The sequence below is a fragment of the Lagopus muta genome, chromosome 9 (genome assembly GCF_023343835.1).
Source record: "Lagopus muta isolate bLagMut1 chromosome 9, bLagMut1 primary, whole genome shotgun sequence".
Classification (NCBI taxonomy): Eukaryota; Metazoa; Chordata; class Aves; order Galliformes; family Phasianidae; genus Lagopus; species Lagopus muta.
In genome coordinates, this window is record NC_064441.1 from 446496 (window position 1) to 464962 (window position 18467).

Sequence of the window (18467 nt, forward strand, 5' to 3'; positions counted from 1 at the left end):
TCTGTGTGTGTATTTACGATTTTGAGTTAAGATAGGTGTTAGTGAGCTGAAATGGCAGAGCTGTACATGTCTGCACACTCTCAATGCACTTCTGTGGTCCAGTACCCAAAGACAGGTTTTATTTACATGCTGTACAAATACCCTCAGTAGTCAGCACCGGTCTGTGTGCGGGGAGCTCAGACGTCGGTGTATTCGTGGTAGATGCGCACTTCGGACCTCCTGACACTCTGCAGAGACCTGATGCTCTCACTCCTGGTTCTCATATTTGATTTCCTGAACAGCCTTCGTGAGAACGATCTACACATGAAAAAGTAAATGATTGGATCTAGACAAACATTACATGCAGACAGGAACAGTGTCATTTCCTTACAGTAATACAAGATTTTGTGTGCAGAGTCGTCCAGCAGTTTATCCAGATGGCTGAAGGTGAAGGGTATCCTGCACAAGTGGTACGGCAGGAAACAGGTGAAGAACACAGCCACGACAACCCTGATGCTTTGGTTATGCTTTCTCTTTCTGCTCGACGAGCTAATGAACTGTTTGCTCGATTTATAAATGTACCTGGATATGGCAATGTAACACCCTATGAGCACTATTAGCACCACCATGAAGGTGCAGGTGTTGATGTAAATGACGGCTGTGTGCCACTTGACTCCCAAGGGGGACTTCAGCTTGATGCAGTCGTCGATGTTCCTCCTCGTGGGGTAGCCATTGGTGAGGATGAGGTTGGGCAGGGAGAGGAAGGCCATCACCACCCAGACACAGGCGGAGAGCACCTTGGTGAAGGTGATGCTGTACATCCTGGAGTCCCCAAAGGGCTTCACAACCTTCAGGTAGCGGTCGATGCTGATGAGCCCGAGGAAGACAATGGTGGTGTACATGTTGGCGTAGAACAGAACTGTCGTGTATCGGCACAGGAACGAGTTGAAGTGCCACGGTCCCAGCTGGGAGTCCTGGATTATCTTAAATGGGAACGTCAGCGTCATGAGAAGGTCTGCGACCACAATGTTCTTGAGGTAAAATATAAAGCTCGTTTTGTTTCTGATGTGGAAGAAAATCCACACCGCCAGGCCGTTCAGCAGGATGCTTGCCAGGAAGATGACCAGGTAGAGCACAGGAAGGACGATGGTGGTGAACTCGTCCTGCGTGGCGTTCCCGGGGGGGCCTGCCGAGCGGTTGGGGGCAGCGCTGGCGACTGTGCTCAGGTGCTCCTCTGTGGGGCGAGAGCAGTGTTAGAGTGTGCGTGGTGTCCGATGGATGAAGAACTGTCCTCTAGAATGTCACCTCCCTGGGCAGCCCCGTGGGCTGCTGGTCAGCCACTGAAAGCAGCAGTCAAATCAGCGCTGCTGAACTCAGCACATTACAGCACGCGGTGTGAGCACAGCGGTGCTGCTTCCTGCTGGAAAGGGGCAGCAGAGCTCTGGAGGGTGCCTTTGAGCCTATTCAAATGCTAATTTGAAACTTAATTTACTTAATGTAATTGAAAATCACATTTTCTGGGGATTTTAAGGTTTTGTGTACATATGTTTGTGAACAAACTCCAGGCTCTTCTACATTATATCTTTTTTTTTTTACCCAAAATGTTTGCACCTTGTCTTGGCTGGTAAGCCAGGACCGAACCCCATGGGGCTGCATGGCAGAATACTGAAGGCCTCTTTCAAAAGGACTCATCTGAACGTTGGAGGCTGTGTTGGTGACACTGAGCTGCTGTTCCTGACTGTACCTGGTGGCGGTCCATAGGACAGGTTGTACCCCATTATTTGTGGTGTGTCGTCAGCTGAAGTGCCTCAGGAGTCCCTCTGGCAGCCACAGGTCCAGGCCTTGGTGTGGGCAGCACCAGTGTTACATTCTGGAGGAAAAACAGAGGTTAGAGGCAGCCCTGCAGTGCCAGGGAAGCGCAGGTGCCAGGTACTGCGAGGCTGCAAATGTGGAACCCAGTGTGTGCTGTGAAGGCATGATAATGGCATTGCTCCAAGAAATCTGGTGACACCAATTTGTAAGGCAACGCTGCAGATTATTGATTCTTGTTTCATGCAAGTGCAGTATTTTTTCCATCTTTTCTGTTTGTCAGTTTTGATAAGAAAACTGCAGCTAAATGGCTCAGGTCTCAGCTGTTCCACTGGCCCTGGCTGCCTGTCCTATGGGGATGAACAGTGGACAAAACTACTGATCGCTTGTGCAGATGTAAACTTGACACAGGAAGGAACAAGTTGTTCTTCTTTCAAGGTCCCTTCCAATTCTAAGGATTCTGTGACTCTGTAAGTTTCAAATTGTCACTAGGTGGCAGTAAAGCAAATATTATGTCTTAAAGCTCTGGTTTAAAAAAAAAAAATAATTGTAATTCTGCTGTTTTTAAGCTTTTTCTCAGTTTGGCTTCTCTTTGTCTGACATTGTTTAGGAATTCTGGCTCCTAATGAGACCATCAAAAGTAATTCTGGTATTTTGTCTTGTGCTGAGAAGCAGTAGTTGTCTTCCTAGGGAGTAAGAAAAAACTCCATCACTCTGTTACTGTTGTTTATAATTCACAACTATAGTTTTTTGCCCAGGAGGCACTGAGATCAAAAGGACAAGAGATTTTATGGAAAGATGCGTATCTCTATCTTAGGCAAAGAAGATGCTTCCCTGTTTCTCAGAGCTCCTTTCCTGCCTGTTGCCTGGTCCCCAGAAGGCTCCCTGCTGTCCCACAGCCCGGAGGGTGAGGCAGGGACAGGTGGCTGCCGTGTGCCCATGCAGTGACTGCAGAGTGCTGTGGGTTCAGTGGCTCTGGGTCAGGTCTGTGCTTCTTGTGTGCTGTCACTTACTGCAGATCCTGCAGGGAATTGCTGTAAATCCTGTTACAAAAAGCTCGTGAACTTCTCCACCTCTGCCTCTATCCTTCAAGTGAGCACTGTGACAAGGGGGCTGCATGGATCTGATAGCATGTAGTGACCGGGTGCATCTTTGTACAGGAGCAGCACCTGCGCGCTCTGAAGGTTTCAGCTCTTGACTCACAGCAGAAAATGAACTGATGTGTTCTGACACAGTTAAGGGTCCCTGGCTGCATGGTGGTCTCAGCCACCGGCCTCTGCTCCCAGCTTGTGCCAGTCAGCTCCCATTGGCATCGTGGGGCTTGCTGTCAGCAGAGATGGGGCAAGCTGAGACTTTCAGGCCCCTGCTCAGTGCATCAGGGTGCAGTTCCTTTCCTCGCTGTAGATGGTGTTTGTTTTGGTGGATGCTGTTACTTGGAGCCACAGGGCTGCTGGTCTGAGTGCTGTTACCTTGTAGCTGAAAACTGCTGCAGAGGATGGACTGCAGCTGCTAGGACCAGAAACATCCAAATCACTGTCACAGAGGGCTCTCCCTGCACAGGCTCATAACTGACTGCCCTGGGGAATGGGCACAGCTGAGCTGTGCCTGTTGCGTGCAATGCTGTCAGCAGCTCCTATGCTTGCTCTGTGATGTGTGTGCCTGAGTGCTCATTGTCCCAGTGCCTGCAAAGCCATGTGTGCAGGAGAAGCCCAGCTGATTGCTTGTCGTGCTCTGCTGTCCCTTCCAGGTGTAGCAGGGCAGGGGAACAGAAGCATCCCTTCTTTCACACTTTTCAAGTCAGTGCTTCCAGCAGATCCCATAGGGTCTGGCTTATCCTTGCCCACAGCACTGGCTGTGGGGGATCCCTGCAACGTTTGTCTTCCTTGCCTCTGAAGGTGAGACTGCAGTCAAACTGCCCAAGGAAATAGCAATCACCCTGGAAGACAGACCCTGCTCTGTCTTCCCTCAGGCCAATTAGATCGAGCACCTGAACGGATTTCTCTCTTGTTATCTTATTGCTAATGCTGTTAATAGTAAAACATGTTCCAAAATAAAATAAAATCCCAGCAAAGTGTTGGTTGGCAGAAGAAAGCAGCAAACTCTTCACAAATACTGTCACAGAGCTGTGACAGCTGGTCCACATTGGCAGTGCTTTGTGTCCAGCCTTGCTGGTGCAGCTGAGCTCAGCAGCAGCCTCCATGCATGCAGGGGTGGAGGATGGAGATGACACCTGCTGAAGGCTGCCCCAGTTGTGCGTTGCGGACTTTCCCTTACGCTGTTGTAATTCTGAAACTTTAACATCACAAACAGGTTGGTGAGGGCTGCAGGTGCAGTCACAGTAGTCCCTGCTGCATGGAATTGGTTATATGACAAATTTTGGGATACACAAAAATGATCTGCTTAGATTCAGAAATCCAAAGGTGCTCAGATAGTTTCCTGCTGAAGTCTATTAAGCTAAGAAGTACTGGATAGACAGAGCACACTCCTTGTGTCCCTTGGCTCTGCAGGCTGCGGCTTTTCTGGTAAATGCCACTGCATTTCAGACTTGAGGAGTACAAAGAAGGTTGAAGAATAGTTTAAGACGTTTTGTGATTGTGCTCTGGCTATGTGCTCTGGTAGTGACTTTCTTACTCATGGAACTGGATGTGGTATTTCTGTGCTGGACAAGGTTGGTTTTGAAGTTCTTGTCCTGTTCTTCACACTCTTTTCTTCTGACCCATTTCATCCTGTGTTTCTCCAACCTCCAGCCTCATGCTTCCATACAAATGTGTTCTGCTTGGGTGCTTCTGAAGATGCACTGGAAGCTACTCCTTCATTTTGTGTACATTTTTAAGCCAGTACATACCTTCTTCTCATACACTTGGCTGGCTGGTTTTTTCTGCCTTTCCCCTGAAGGCTGTCAATTGCAGCAAATGTAGGTTAAGCACATGCTGTTTCACTGATGAGGTAACGTTCTGCTGCCATTGTTGACAGACTGGTTTACGTGCCTGACTGCGATGGCCTCAGATGAGAAATGAAGTAGTCGTCTGCACGGTAGATTTCACTGCCAGATGGGTAGAGAACAACTGTGGGTTTTCTAATGAGTAAGGCTTTGGGTTGCCTCACTGTTTGAAGAAATTCAATACCATCACATCTAATTAATCTTCTTGCATCTCTTATTTACAACTCCTTGAAAGTTAGAAAATTTTCTTCGGGAGGTTGAGCAGAGAGTTTGGTTTTAGAGCTGTGGGCTTTAAGTGATGCTGGCTACCTGAGCAGCTCGGTACGCCATTCACTGCATGTCAGCATAAGGTCTGGTAAGTGGCAAAACTAAAGTAAGCAGAAGAAATGTGCAGCAGTTTGTTAAATTTGCTCTTGACTGACTGTACGTATGTGCTTTTCTATTGCCATCAGAACAAAATCACTGACTTGCTTAATTGTAAAGATTTGTGAGGAGGAAAAAAAAAAGCATTAGTGCAGCCAGCTGGCAAGCAGTAGCACAGGGCCTGCATCCCCGCCTTCTTCTTTACCTCCATCCATTCCCTCCCTGCATCATTTCAGCACACCTGGCATTGGGTGCCCACTTCTGTGGGCTGAGTGCTGGTGAGGTCATGCAGCTGCTTGTATTTCAGGCCGAGCCAGCTGTACGCGTTGGCTGCCTCTGACTGGAGCTGCTCCCATGTGTGCTGGCAGGGAGGAGACTGAAAGCACCCTCCCTGGGCTCTGCACTTGCTGCTCCCCATTCCTGCCTTCCCAGAGGTGTGCAGGCAGCTCTGCGTAAAGCAGATACGTTGCCACCCCTGGCTGACTGAACTTCAGGAGGCTAAGAAACAGGAGCAAGGTATGACTGCAGCCGTGGGCTCCAGTGCCTGGCAGCTTAGTCATACCCAGAAACAGGAACCAGTGCCTCGGCTCAGAGAGCTTCACGTCTGCCTTGGTATCTAATACAAAACCCACTTCTTGGTTTCTAGGTTCCCCCTGGAAGTTCCCCTCCATCCCAGCCTTCTTTCAGCAGCTGTGACCAGCAGCTCTGTCTCTGGGCTAGCTGCAGAACAGCTTGCTGCCAACAGCTCCTGGCTGAGAGCCTATCCTCTGCTATCCGCTTGTCCCCAGCGAAGCCAGGTGCCAGCCCGGTGAAGGCTGCAGCACGCGGCGCCGTGCCACCGCTAGCAGAGCCTCCGTCCTCACAGCGCTTGGCCCAGGAGCCGGCTGTGGGAAAACCCCTCCATAAGCTGTTCCTGGGAAAACTCAAGTTTCCCTGTCAGTCGCTCAAGTTTGTGTTAGTCCTTCTCAGTCCTTTGCCACAAAGGTAGAAGTACAGTGCGTGTGCATCTGAGTAACCAGCTCCACTGCTCATTTCTGCTTTCTGCGGCAGCCTTTGGCTTTGCTTTGTTGCAGATACTGCTTACACGTCACGTTCAGCTTGTGCCTGTAACTCTGTGCAGTTTCTGGGGGCCTGCAGTGGGTGCAGCAGTGCAGCAGGCTGCTGCAGTGGCAGTAAGTAATGCTGCTGATGTGTGAAGTTCTCCGTTTGCCGCTCTTGCCACCAGTATTAAGTTCAGCAGGGGGTAGGGCCATACCTATAGCATAATGTGATTTCTTTAGTTAAAAAAGGTATGTATCTATGTAGATCTTATTTTCTCAACATCAGTTTTGGAATATTTTGTCCAAATGATTTTTTAATATTAAGTTGACGTGAATGATTATGAACCCTAATTTTCAGTATGTAGGATGGGTCTGACGTGAGGCCTGTTTGGGTTGCTGCCCAAATCATCAAGTTTGTCCGTAATTTTTCTGTCTTTTGAGATCATTAAAAGTTCATGGGTTTACATTGCTTACTTTGAATCAGATTTTCCACGCACAGGTTACAAACCCTAGCAGAAGTTCTTAGTCCTTGTTATAAGGCTGTCTATTCTGGCAACGCATTTGCTGCACCTAAAGATTCATGAATTCTTTTTCCTCTTAGATATGTATAAGGGTTCCTAAGTGATGCTGAAGAAATGCTTTCAGATCTCTGGTTGCATTAATAAGGAGTATGTGCATCTTTTGTGACCCGGAATCAGGGTCACAGCTGTCCTGTTGAGGATGGGTCCTGCTCTACTGTGCTGTGCTTTGCAGCTGGCAGACTGGCTGTAGTGGTTGGCTGTGTGCAGGCTATTGTCTGTAGCACAGGATGGACTTGCAAAACACAACTGAAGTTCAGTGGTTCTAGGTCTTGCAGATCCTCATATCAAATAATGATTGCTCTGTTTTCTTTGGTTTTGCTCAGTAGTAACTTTCTGAAGCAGATACTTTTAGCTCTGCTGAATGTGGGCTGCCTGTGCCTCAAGACTGTGGGCACCCAGCTCAGTAACTCTTCTGTTGAGATTTTCAGCCTGCTGAACTCAGAAAATGGGAGGGAGACCAACAGGATCCTCAGCATTGGTTCTTTGGTGCACTTTGCCAGCACTTTGCCAGTTCTGAAGCAGCGAGGTATGAAGCGTAGTGCGTAGGCATCTCTCTTATAGGCTGCAGTTGTTTTCACATGAGAGTTTAGGAGAGAATTGGCAGCAGAGAGGCCCCACATTGGGCTGCAGGTAAAGGGCTGTTGGTGGCAGAGTGAAGTGTTGCAATTCTGAGTTTTTGTTTTTTTTTTTCTTCCTGAAAACGAAGGGAAGACAGTGCAGTGTTTGACAGAGTTGGGATAATGAATGTTTTCTTGGAATGGCAGCCTCTAATTAGGCAGGAGGAAGGGATTAGCTCTAGTGCTGCCTTTGTCTCTGTCTAGAAGATGCTACTGTGTTGTTTCTGCTTGTGCAGAACCTGCTGATAGCAGAAGCCGTGCTGTAGCCCATTGCTGTCCCTGAGCCCCTGCTGGGGGCTGCCATGCGAGGTGCAGTCAGGCTGCTGCCGGCCTCACCATGGCCGTTTCCCCTCTCCCTCGTTCCTCCTGCTCCTGCCACTGCTTTCTCTCATTCATCTAGCAATTAAAAGAGCACCTTCCTTCCTGAATCTTCACCATCTTCGTCCTTATGCCATTGGCCTTGGCTCCTTCCTCTCTCCACATGTTGTTTCTGATTTCCCACGTGATGTCAGCAGGATGGCAGTGATGTGGATGATGCTGGAGATCAGTTTCATGCCTTTACCTTCTTGTTGGAAGCCTGTGAGTCTGCTTTGCCTTTCAGCTGCACCTCCTGGGTGCCCACTGCTGTTGTCCTGATAGCTGTAGAAATATATATATACTTCTTTCCCCCTCTCCTTCAAGAGGAGGGCCCCCATTCCCAGAATCATAGACTAGATGAGGTCAGTAGGCACAAACATCTGGAGGTGGTCTGATCCAGCTCCCTGCCCGGAGCAGCAGCAGCTGCAGGTCTGACCACCCCCCACAGTCAGACTGTCAGAGGGTTCCTGTCGTTCCGTAAGCTGTTCCTCCTGTGTGCTGTTATCCCAGAGTCAGTCTTCTGCATGTTAAGAAGCTGTTAGAAACACACTGGCATGGCAGAGAGCGAAGGCTGGTGGCCCTTGGCAGCGGGGGATGGCAGCTCGAGTGGGCATGGGAGCCTCTGCTGAGCAGTATTGCGTTGTGAGCGTGGATGTCGGTTCTGTGCGATGGGAAATGGGACTGAAAAACTTGCAACGGAACTTTAAAAGCAATCAAGATGTTGTCTAGGTCAGAAAAAGATGAAGGTTTGTGATTGCGTGGCACAGTTCTGGCCACTGTGTGCCGGCCACGTCTCCCAGGTGCTGCAGGGGATGCTGCAACAAGATATGAATAAAATGCTGGTGCGCACAGCAGTGTGCTGCTGTGATGGTGTCCTTCCAGTTCAGGGTTGATCAGACGTGTAAGCCTGCTCCTCGTAGCACAGGACCCGTGCTTTTGTTTTTTAAGAAGATACTGGAATATGTAATGGCAGGAAGGGCTGAGACAGCTGAGTTGTGAGAATGAAGTGCTGAAATCCTGCTGCGCTGCTTTGACAGCGCTGGGTGAGCAGCTCTGGCCTGGTCCCGTGGCAGGGACGTGGTGCGATGGCAGTGAGGTTCCGCAGACCTCAGTTCCTGTTGGGCGCATCTTCGCCTAGCCCCAGAACTCTCATAAATGCAGCACCCCTCGAGTTCCTCGTGGCCGGCCTGGGCGTCCCACCACTGCCGTGCGCAGGAGCAAAGGGCGGCCGCGGCCGTCTGGGCTGGGAGAGCCCGGCCCTGCCCAACAGGCTGCGTGCTGCGGGGCTGCGTGCCGGCACAGGCTGCGCCGCGGGCACCGGGTGAGCTGGTCTGCCTGCTGCTGCCGCCCTGCCCTGGGGATGCCCCGGCAGCCTGGGAGGGCACGAGGGTGAGATGGCAGCGGGCCGTGATGGGAGGGAGAGCCGCGGGCGGCAGGCAGGAACCGGCACGGTGCTGTGAGAGCGGCTGCTTGCTTCCCACGCATCCCGATGCAAACAGACGCTTTCTGCCTGAAACCTCTCCGCACCCTTCGGCTGCTCTGCCTCCACTGCTCGCTGCACAGCGGGCCCTCAGACGGGCTGTGCTGAGCGGCTGCTGGGCTCCAGTGCCAATGCTTCTGGCATCCCTGTTTGTGAAGGAAGATTGCAAAATCTTCTCTGGAGTGATGGGACAGTATGTGAAACCCTATGAGAGTAACTCCGAGCGTGCCCAATGAGAAGACAGGTTTCTGTGTCCTCATAGTGTACCTATGGCAAGCCATTTCTGTAAAATATAAAACCTTCAGTTGCGTTGCTGTTTCCAGTTGTTTGTTGCTGAGCATAACCACTTCAATCTGAAGTACTCGTTAAATGAGAGAGATCTGTGAAAGTGCCTATCCTGAACGTTGAGACAGATCTGACACACGGTGTGAGTTGCCTGTTCAGAGCTATGTGGTTTTTCCAGTGAACCTGACAAGTTTTAACATGATCGGAGTGAAGCATGAAGGAAGAGAACCTTTATTCTGTAGAAAGTAATTAAAAGAATTCAAGTACGCTTTTCTGTACTGAACGAGGACAAAAGGATCGAACGCAAACCTCGGACAGATTCAGACGTTATGGTAACTGGATCTTACTCGATATGACTTAACCTGTGCCAGGAAGTAAGGCATTAAAACCACAAACCCTCTTGCGCTTTGAATAGTATCTCAGAAGGAATGATTAGTAGAAATAGATCTGTATTTTTCTCTTGGGAGAAAAATAACGAGTAACGTTTACCATTGAATTAATAAAAGATTGGAAGTTTTCACTACTTGAGACTTCCTCCCGCTTTTAATTGATCTGATCCTCAATTTATGCTTCTCTGTCTGATTTTTCAGCAACTTTTCTTAATTCCCACCTTCTTTTCAATGAAGGGTGTTTAAGAAAGGCAAAACGTACAGAGCAACCTATCGCACGCTTTTCAGATGGTCAGAAGTCACTTACCTGTCCCCGCTGTCGCCCTCCGTTCGTCTCTGAGCTGCATCGCGGAAGTGCCTCAGACTCCTCCAAAATGCATCTTGAGACTGCAAACAGTCACGAGAGTATTTCTTGTGCTAAGGTGGTTAAATAAACCATATCTGGAAGTAAGCTTCTGTGCTTCCAATCGCCCTTTTTTGCGGTACCTGATCAGAGAGGCAGGATTCACCTGGCCAGGAGCAACCGGAGCGACTGGCTCTCTCATTCCCGGGAATGACTCACATGCCGGGTAGGCAGCGCGCTCGCGCCTGGCTCCGGAGCAGCCCAGGCCTGGGACGCAGCTGTGATTCACGCAGGGGTGGGCTGCTGCCTGCCCCGGGCAGTGCGCAGAGCGCTGCCACCTGAGCGCTGCCTTCCAGCTGGGACTGTTTGTCTGTGAGGGAGCGCAAACTGAACGCGAGGCTGAAAACCCTGGTGCTGGCTAGATGCAAATACCTGCTAATCAAGATTATCATGTCAGTTATTAATTTGACTGCATTTAGACGTCTTTAATGTTGTGCTTTGAACAGATTCTCTCATCCAAAGGTAGGATGAAAGTGAAATGTGAAGCCTGTAACTATTTCGGCTAAAATGACTGGACTGCCTGTTGGCTCCGTGCTTCCTGCTGTCACCGTGCTCTCTGAGGCTGACCCTGGGCCCACTGGCTCGTGCAGTGCAGTGCTGCCAGTCCTGGTGTGCATCCCAAGCAGGGGAACAAGGTGCCTGGGAGCACTGAAATACGCACTGAAGGAGATACAGAAGGGGAAATGTTGCTGTGTGTCAGTAGAGGAGGATGAAGTGATTGATTTCCCACTTTTGCAGCCTTCTTAAATAGAAAACAAATACAGGCAGCACCCTCCCTCCATTAAATCTTCAGGAGAAAAATTCATCTTCCAAACTGCACTTGCAGAGCAGCGGCTGCCACGTCACGTTTCCTTGACCTTTGTGTCTGTTCCACCTGGACTTCGCTGTGCGCACTTTGTTCTCTTTTCCCCCAAGCTGTGGGTGATGGAACCCCCAGCCCTACTTTTCTGACATCAGAGCCTTCTGCACAAGTTCCTGTGGCAGCTGCCTGGAGCCTTGTTGAGCCAGAGCCAGACCCACCAGCTGCCATACCCGTGGTGCACTGCTTCCTCTGGCTGTGCGTGCAGGGAAATCCTGCGATCGTTTTCACATTTCTGTTCTCTGCTCACTCCTGGGCAACCTGTAAGGTTCTCACTTGCCTTAGGACCTTAATCAGATACAGTCCCTGATCACAGGAGACTTCTGACAAGGTTCATCTTTGAAGACCAGCTTTTGCAAGGCAAAACAGATAATGCAAAAGAAGCCAGCAGGAACACAAGTTACACTTGTGCAGAATGTGATCTGATCTCAGGAGCTGGGTATTCCGACATTAACTGGTGGTCTTTGTTGCTTGCACTCAGCTTGGATGTGGCAAGAGAAATCTACCTCTTCCATTCAGTGTTTTTCACAATGGATACTCACTCTCTGGGATCATAGAATCATAGAATCACAAGGTTGGAAACGACCTATAAGATCATGTAGTCCAACCGTCTCCTCATCACCATTGCCACCACATGTTTGAACAACCCTGAATTCCAGTATCTGGAGTCTGTGCTGCTCTAAGGACCGCTGAGCTCAGGCACTGACCCGATGCATTGGTCGTGCTCCCAGCATTGCTGTGTCTGTGCCCACAGCAGTGGGCAGCCACGTGCTGCTGCGTCTGCTTTGGGACCTCAGGCATCTTCTGTACTGGGGATGTCTTTGGGATCTTAAACAGTGCTGTGGGAAGTACTGCGGGGAAGAGGGAGGAGGAAAAAAAGGGAAAAGAAAAGCAATTTCTTACAGAGATCCAAGTGTTCAGTACTTGGTGTCCTGTAGTTTTGTTTTTTGAATGTGGTGTGATTGCACATCAACTTTTCTGTAAAATCTCTGTCTTTTGATATCTCAGTAAAACCAAAGGAGGTAATGAGCTCTGCTGCGGCATCCCCAGATGGCTGTTAAATTGGAGAAGCTGTGTGGTGGTTCTCAGGTGGGAGCAGGTCTAGGCAGGTCTGCACACAGAAGGGAGATGCTGTGGATGGCGCTTACGTAAAAGCAGCGCCAAGGAGATGTGGGGCTGTGGTGCATGAGACGCCGAGGGCTGACCTGTAACTCTGTCGTGGCTCAAAGGCTGGGTGCCCCTTCTTGTGTTCTGATGGTTACTGAGCAATTCTCAGATGACATAAGTCTGAACAACTTTATTACAGTAATTATTGTGTTGCTTTACTGTAAAACTCGTTACTATCACATTGGCAGTACAAGCTGTGGGCTCGCTTTTTAAGCAGATTAGCCACCCAGATAATGGGAATCACTTTTTCTTTTTTGAAAAAGAAAAAATGGTGGAATTCTGAGAGCTTGCAGCACTGATGTGATACCTGGTGCGCCATGCTTCTGTGTGTAGGAGGTGCTGAGTCCTGGAAATGCCTTGGGAGCCTCCAGCACCTCCTTTCCTATGGAGGTCTGATGCAGCCCCTGCTTGGTGGCTGCCATTGAAAGGCAGGGAGCTAAGAACTCACTTTCGGAAAGCTTGTTTCTTTCTCTGTCCTTATGCTGTGCTGCACTCCCTCCAGCTGCACACTGTGGCTGATGATCCCTTCTGGGGCCAGAAGTCAGTTTGAGAGCCTGCAGTCTTCACATGCAACCTGCTGGCCCTGCTTGCTCATGAGCAGTCATACGGGGAGTATCCTGGCTGCTGGACTTGGCTTCCCAGCTCTTATTCACAATGCAAATCTTCTTTCTGTATTCCAAGTGAACTGAAGTATGCTGTGTATCACGGGAGCTTTCTCAAAATTGGGTCACAGAAGTGCTGGTGGAGGGGTTGGTATTGGTGCTGGGCAGTCGGGACGTGTGTAAAGTGTAAAATTTGTACTGAGATGTTCATGAATGAGCTTACTGTCCCTCTGATTCAAAATCTAGAGGGCTAAATTGTAGGTGTCTTTGGCAGTGGCTTTCTTTTATTTTATAGGAGCAAGTAAAATAGTAAGTAAAAAGAACTATACGCTAGCCTTTGTGCACCCGAATAAGATGCACTTCCTACAAAACTTGTCTTCCTGGTGCCCCATGGTTCCCCTTCTGGAACCCAACAACCTGTGAAATGTTTAGAACGAGTGTCAGTAGTTTTCATGGGAAGCCAGAGCCTGGGAGCCTGCCGTGGGCTCATCTGTCCAAACAAGTCCAAGGCCAGCTGCCAGCCTTCCCACTTCTGGGCTGTGGGGGCTCCTTGTCTGGACTGTAGACGAGCCAAGCAAATGCGAACTTGGCTGTGGAAAGAAAAGGTCTCAGTGCTGCATCTCGATGATGATGGGCTGTGTGTGCCAGGTCAGGATGGTGCAGCTTTGCTCTGTGCTGTGTAACTGCTGTCATGCCTCAGCAGCACTGGGGCACAGGTGTCAGCACCTTTCTGAGTTAAGTTGGGGGAAATTCAGATTTGGAAAAATAGCAGCTGTTCTGAGTGTGCCTTAAGTGTTATGGGAGTGAGACAGATTCCCAGGTGGCACTGAGGAGCCCTGCGGAGCCCCCCCAGCAGCCCTGGTGCTGCGCTGCTGCCGGCCGCTCGCTGTGGGGCTGCTCTGAGCTCACCTCTGCTTGAACGAGATAAAGTAGCACTGTGCTGCTTTTTTGAGCCTCAAAATTGGAGAGACTGAAATGCTGAGGTTTTTTTACTTCTGTCTGGAGGCAGGGATCTAAAAACCGTCAGACTGTTAGAATTTAGGGGGCTTCCCCTGAAAGCAGATCAACGAGATGTCCTCTCCCCCCAGTCAGCGGCCATTTCCCCACAGCAGACCTTGGGAACCGGCTGCTCGCTGCCATCCTGAGAGGCTGCAGCACAACAGGTGACTTGGGCTCCTCGGGAACCTCCAGCACAGCCCTTGCTTGAGGAGCACCCCTGCCCTCCCATAGGCACAGGCTGTGGGTGCGTGGCTGCGTGCTGGCAGGGCGCACGGCGTTAATGGGAGCGCTGTGTTCCGAGCAGTAAAACGTGCTTTTCTGCAGGCGGTCGCGGAGGCGGGGAGTGTTTTAACAGCTAAGAATTTGGTATATTCCCTTTAACTAAAGTAGCAAAATTAATCCTCTTAAACACTGTGTGTGGGGGGAGGGAGAGAAATTAATTCCTGAATAGTACTTAATCCTGAGGAGAAGGCAGTATTTGAGAGAACGCTGATCTGTAGAGCAGTGCAGAACCAATTGGAAGCTGGCTGGGGATTAGTTCAGTTTCCAGTTGTAAATGAGCGTTACGTTAAAGAAAGCACTACTGTGCTTAGCGGAGGAGATGCAATGAGCTGAAATTGCTGAGTGATGCATCCAGCTGTGTGGCAGAGACAGGGAGTCCTAAGACACATGTAATTATATGCAATAATCTAAAGACAACTTTGAAAAAATCAAGCTCTATGGAGCAACCTGTGCAAGTGTATTATGCTGTAAATAGACAGTCTAAAACCAGCAATTGAGTGGTGATCATAGCATCTGGCATACGAGGTGAGCACCAGACTGGTAAGAGAGCCTGAGAAGGGTAGTTTGCAATAGGGCCTGGTGCATCTCAGCAACGCACTGGGCTCTCTGGGACATGTGGGCACGGTGCTGGGTCCCTGTGGTGTAACCAGGTGGGAGTGCTGTGATGTGATGGGGCAGGAGGGGTGGCAGCGGGGCTACAGTGAGCAGCAGGGCCAATGGAAGGGAGCAAGTGGTGGTGTTTTGCTGTGGCTGCTTCTGCAGCACCACGTCACCTGAGCAGTTGCCCTTTGCAGTCCTGGGGCCTCTGCTGGCCCAGCCTTGGCGGCTGCTCAAGGACTGAGATGCTGCAGAGCCACAGTGCCCTCTGCTAACTTCTCTCTGGGTGTGGAGAGGAAGGGTGAGGAAATAGGTAGGCGGCAGGAAGGTAGTTGTGTTAGAGGTGGGCAGGGACAGGGGGCCTGGCCTCCTTCCTCTGCCAAGTGCGGTTTCTCCTCCTCTCCCTGTGCCCTGCCAGCCAGCCTGGCGCCGGGGTGAGATCTTCTGTGTTTTGCTCCAAATAAGCCGTAATTGTTAGAAGCAGCTGTAGCCACTGAGCTGACAAGTGTTAATAAGAAATGTTGTTTTTTCGTTTGTTTTGTGTGGAGCAGATAAAATTATTCCATAGCTTGTTCTGAAGTGACATGAAGGTACACTAGTTCTTAGATAACCATTTGTATTACGTGGCGTGGATGTGACTGATCGACCAAGTCAGAAAAGCCTCTGCTCTTGTTACCTGCGCAGCAGCAGTGCAGGGCTACAAGCTGATCAGTGTTAGCATCATTGATGCAGCAGCTGAGAACGATGCGGTTGCAGTGTGAAGTCCTTAGTGATCTGAAGCGATACACATCGCTGTGGTTTGAGGGCAGCGGCTCTGTTGCCAGGCAGCACATCTCAAACACTGCTGGGCTTCCCCAGCTTTGGTTACTGACGGGGTGTCAATGAGAAGGGGAGCAGCTTGGGGAGAGACCTGTGTCATCAGCAGGCAGTTCGAGGGGTGGCTTTCCACCTGCCGTGGGTAAGGAGCGAGCATAACTATGGAAATCCAGCCTGCCCTTTTTATTAAGTATTACAGCACCACCATCCTTCAGTTTTCTACAGCACCAGTAAAACAAATTTCTTAATTTCTCTGTGGATATGCAAAGACTCAGAGTGCAAAGCTACAGAATCAGGATTCGATGGCCAAGGTTCCTGCGTCCAGTTCAGTTCTTGGGTTCATATGAACTGTTCTCTGAAGTGTGTTTACTTTCCCGTGTAGCATTTTTGCTAGGAATGGTTTGCACAAGAACATGGATATCAAAGGATCCATGCAGGTGTTTGTGGCAGCCAGCCAAAGAGTGCTCTCCTTAGCAACAAAAAGCTGGTTCTGCAGGCAGCAGTGCATCTGGGTTGTCATTTGACTCAGGGTGTAGGGAATGGATGGGGGCAAAGCAGAAGAACATGGTGAAAATGATGAAGACTTTCCCCTTGACCCTTTGTTTCTTTTTGCTTGCTTTCTTCCATGTTTTCGAGTAAGACTTGTACACCTTTTTGGCAATAATTACATAAAATAGAAGCTTAAGAATGAGACAAACTGGCAGATGTAATCAACAATTTGAGTCCAGGGTAGCTCTTCAGTGAAGCATGCTTCTTCACCGACTGTGGTGTTGCTTTCTGGTTCAATAGGATCAAGTTTGGCACAGAGAGAACCAGGAACAAGAGCCAGACCAGACCCGTGAGGATCTTTGCTGAACTCACTTGCTGCAGCCAGAACTTCCCGAAAGGTCTCGTGATCTTGAGAAACCCATCAGAAGCAATGAGACTCAGGAGCACTGTGCTAATATAAATGGTGTCATAGAATATTATGGCTGAAAAGCAAAAACAAAGGCCTTCAGTTGCCATGGTCCCAGGCCAGAGTCTGTTAGCATTCTCAGGGGAAGCATCAGAGTCATTGTAAAATCAGATACTAAGTTATTGTTCAGGTAGACAATGAAAGTCGATGTACTTGGAGTATGGAAGAAAGCCCATATGGCCAGGCTGTTCAGTGTGAGTCCAGCAGGAAGCCGAGCGTGCAGAGCGCTGGGAAGAGCCGGTGGGTGGCTGCTGTCACGGTGCAGAGCAGGGCGCTCTGCTGGAGTCACTGCTGCTACTCTGGTTTGCAAAGTCTCCCATTTCTCAAAGTAGACTTGGATAAAAAGGGGAGAGACAATGTAAAGTATGACTGTTTGTATTCAGGATGACACATTCCTCGTTATTATTATTAGCAGGTTTATACAAATGCACAAAAATCTGTCAAATGTGCATTAAACTCAACAACATTATATGTAAAATTCTGTCAAGGGTTGTTTGCAGAGTAGTGAAGAGTTGAAAGGTTATAGCAGTGGAATGCCCGGAGAACCATTTGTGTTCACATGGAAATGTATTCCAATATGGAGTAGAGATTTTGTGGTTGTGGTTAAAAAGCCCCCCAGGTGCCTCTGGGAAAGCGAATTCTGGTATTTCTTAGCCAGCACACACCACTCTTCCTTTATCAGCACAGGTTTTAACATTTTTGAGAATAAGGTGCACACTGCTGGCTGTCAGCCTCACATCTGCAAATGAGACAGCCAGGAGCTCCACCACGCCATGGGGACGCTGCAGGAGTGCAAGTACCTGAGCACAGCTGGCAGCAGCTGTTTCAAGGAGGGTCTCTGATTATCTGGTTCCTCTGCAGACAGGAGCCTGGAGCAAAGTTATAACAGCGAGGAAATGTGTAGAAAGAAGAGACTTTTTCTGCTGGCAGTGGTGTGTCGTTTCCTTCCTGATTTTCATTTATCACCCGAGTTACTTAATCATGTTTTTTGTTGCCTTTCCGTCTTCCTTTTGTTCTTTGTCAGGAAGAACCACTTTCTCTGCTGACAAAGGAAAAATGACCACATCTGTGAAGACAGGCATGCCTTCTGATTTTTGTTTGTGTGGAGTGGCACACTGTGCTGTAGGTGTGCGTGCAGATGTCAGTGTTAATGTTGACAGAGAGGGCAGAGCCCCCAGAGTGGCAGAGGTGAAGGTGGCCTTTCTCACTGTCATCATCCTCGTGTGTCCATAGCTGCCTGCCCTGACTTCTGGTCGTGCACCAGGACTGCATAAAGCTGAGGTGGTTCATTGCGTAGTGCTGATTTCCAAGGCAGTGTCGTCATGTTTTCTCCTATATCTTGTCACTGCTCCCAACTGAAGAGGCAGGTACTGTGTGCAGCATCAGTGACCTCCGTGTGGTACACAGAGAGCTGCAGGACCTACGGTTTGAACACTCCAGCTGATCAGGAGAGGCATCTGCCAGATAACTGCCACTTTCCCTCCATGTGTGGTGCAAGAAATGCAGGCAATGTGTTGGGAATCTTGCACGTCCCTCCTGGCCCCCAAGCGGGAGCTGAAAGCATGCAGTGAAGTGACTGCACGCTGGTTCCAGGTAATAACAGCACCCTGTTTTTGATGCTGCAATGTACAGCGGTGTGATGTGTGCGCAGGAGGCTTTGTGAAGCCCTTGATTTGTGCTGATAGGTTATGGGAGATGCATTGGCTCCAGGGCTGAGCGCTGACATGTGTGAACTGTGTTTTAATGTTTTAGGAAGTTGGATACCAGTCCTGAAGACTCCCTGTGCTCTGCCAAGGGGCAGAAACTGTCAGAGAAGGGTGGACAGGACATTGGGTGGCCGTTCTGCACACTTACGTGGTGGTGGCAAGTGTTTCTGAATGGGAGCTGTTTTGCAGTGATGATAAATGAGCCCTAATCCATCACATCAGTTTAGGGTTTGTATGATG

The 18467-nt window shown here is 49.6% G+C and overlaps 3 protein-coding genes across 17 annotated transcripts in view; 1 reads left to right on the forward strand and 2 right to left on the reverse strand.

Moving 5' to 3' along the window:
* The window catches only part of MED12L (mediator complex subunit 12L), a 102404-nt gene that overhangs the window by 48735 nt on the left and 35202 nt on the right, over nucleotides 1–18467 (forward strand). The gene's annotated exons all lie outside the window — the stretch shown is intronic.
* Nucleotides 177–1757, reverse strand: LOC125697854 (G-protein coupled receptor 87-like). Its single transcript, XM_048955527.1, has 2 exons — nucleotides 1724–1757; nucleotides 177–1213 (listed from the first exon to the last, which is right to left on the reverse strand). Exons 1-2 carry the CDS (start codon nucleotides 1755–1757, stop codon nucleotides 177–179), a joined length of 1071 nt encoding a protein of 356 aa, XP_048811484.1.
* Nucleotides 15398–16860, reverse strand: LOC125697856 (P2Y purinoceptor 13-like). Its single transcript, XM_048955531.1, is given in 7 exon segments — nucleotides 15398–16105; nucleotides 16107–16260; nucleotides 16263–16283; nucleotides 16286–16546; nucleotides 16549–16725; nucleotides 16728–16778; nucleotides 16781–16860. Coding segments are annotated over 7 exon segments (972 nt in total). The 5' UTR covers nucleotides 16842–16860; the 3' UTR covers nucleotides 15398–15858.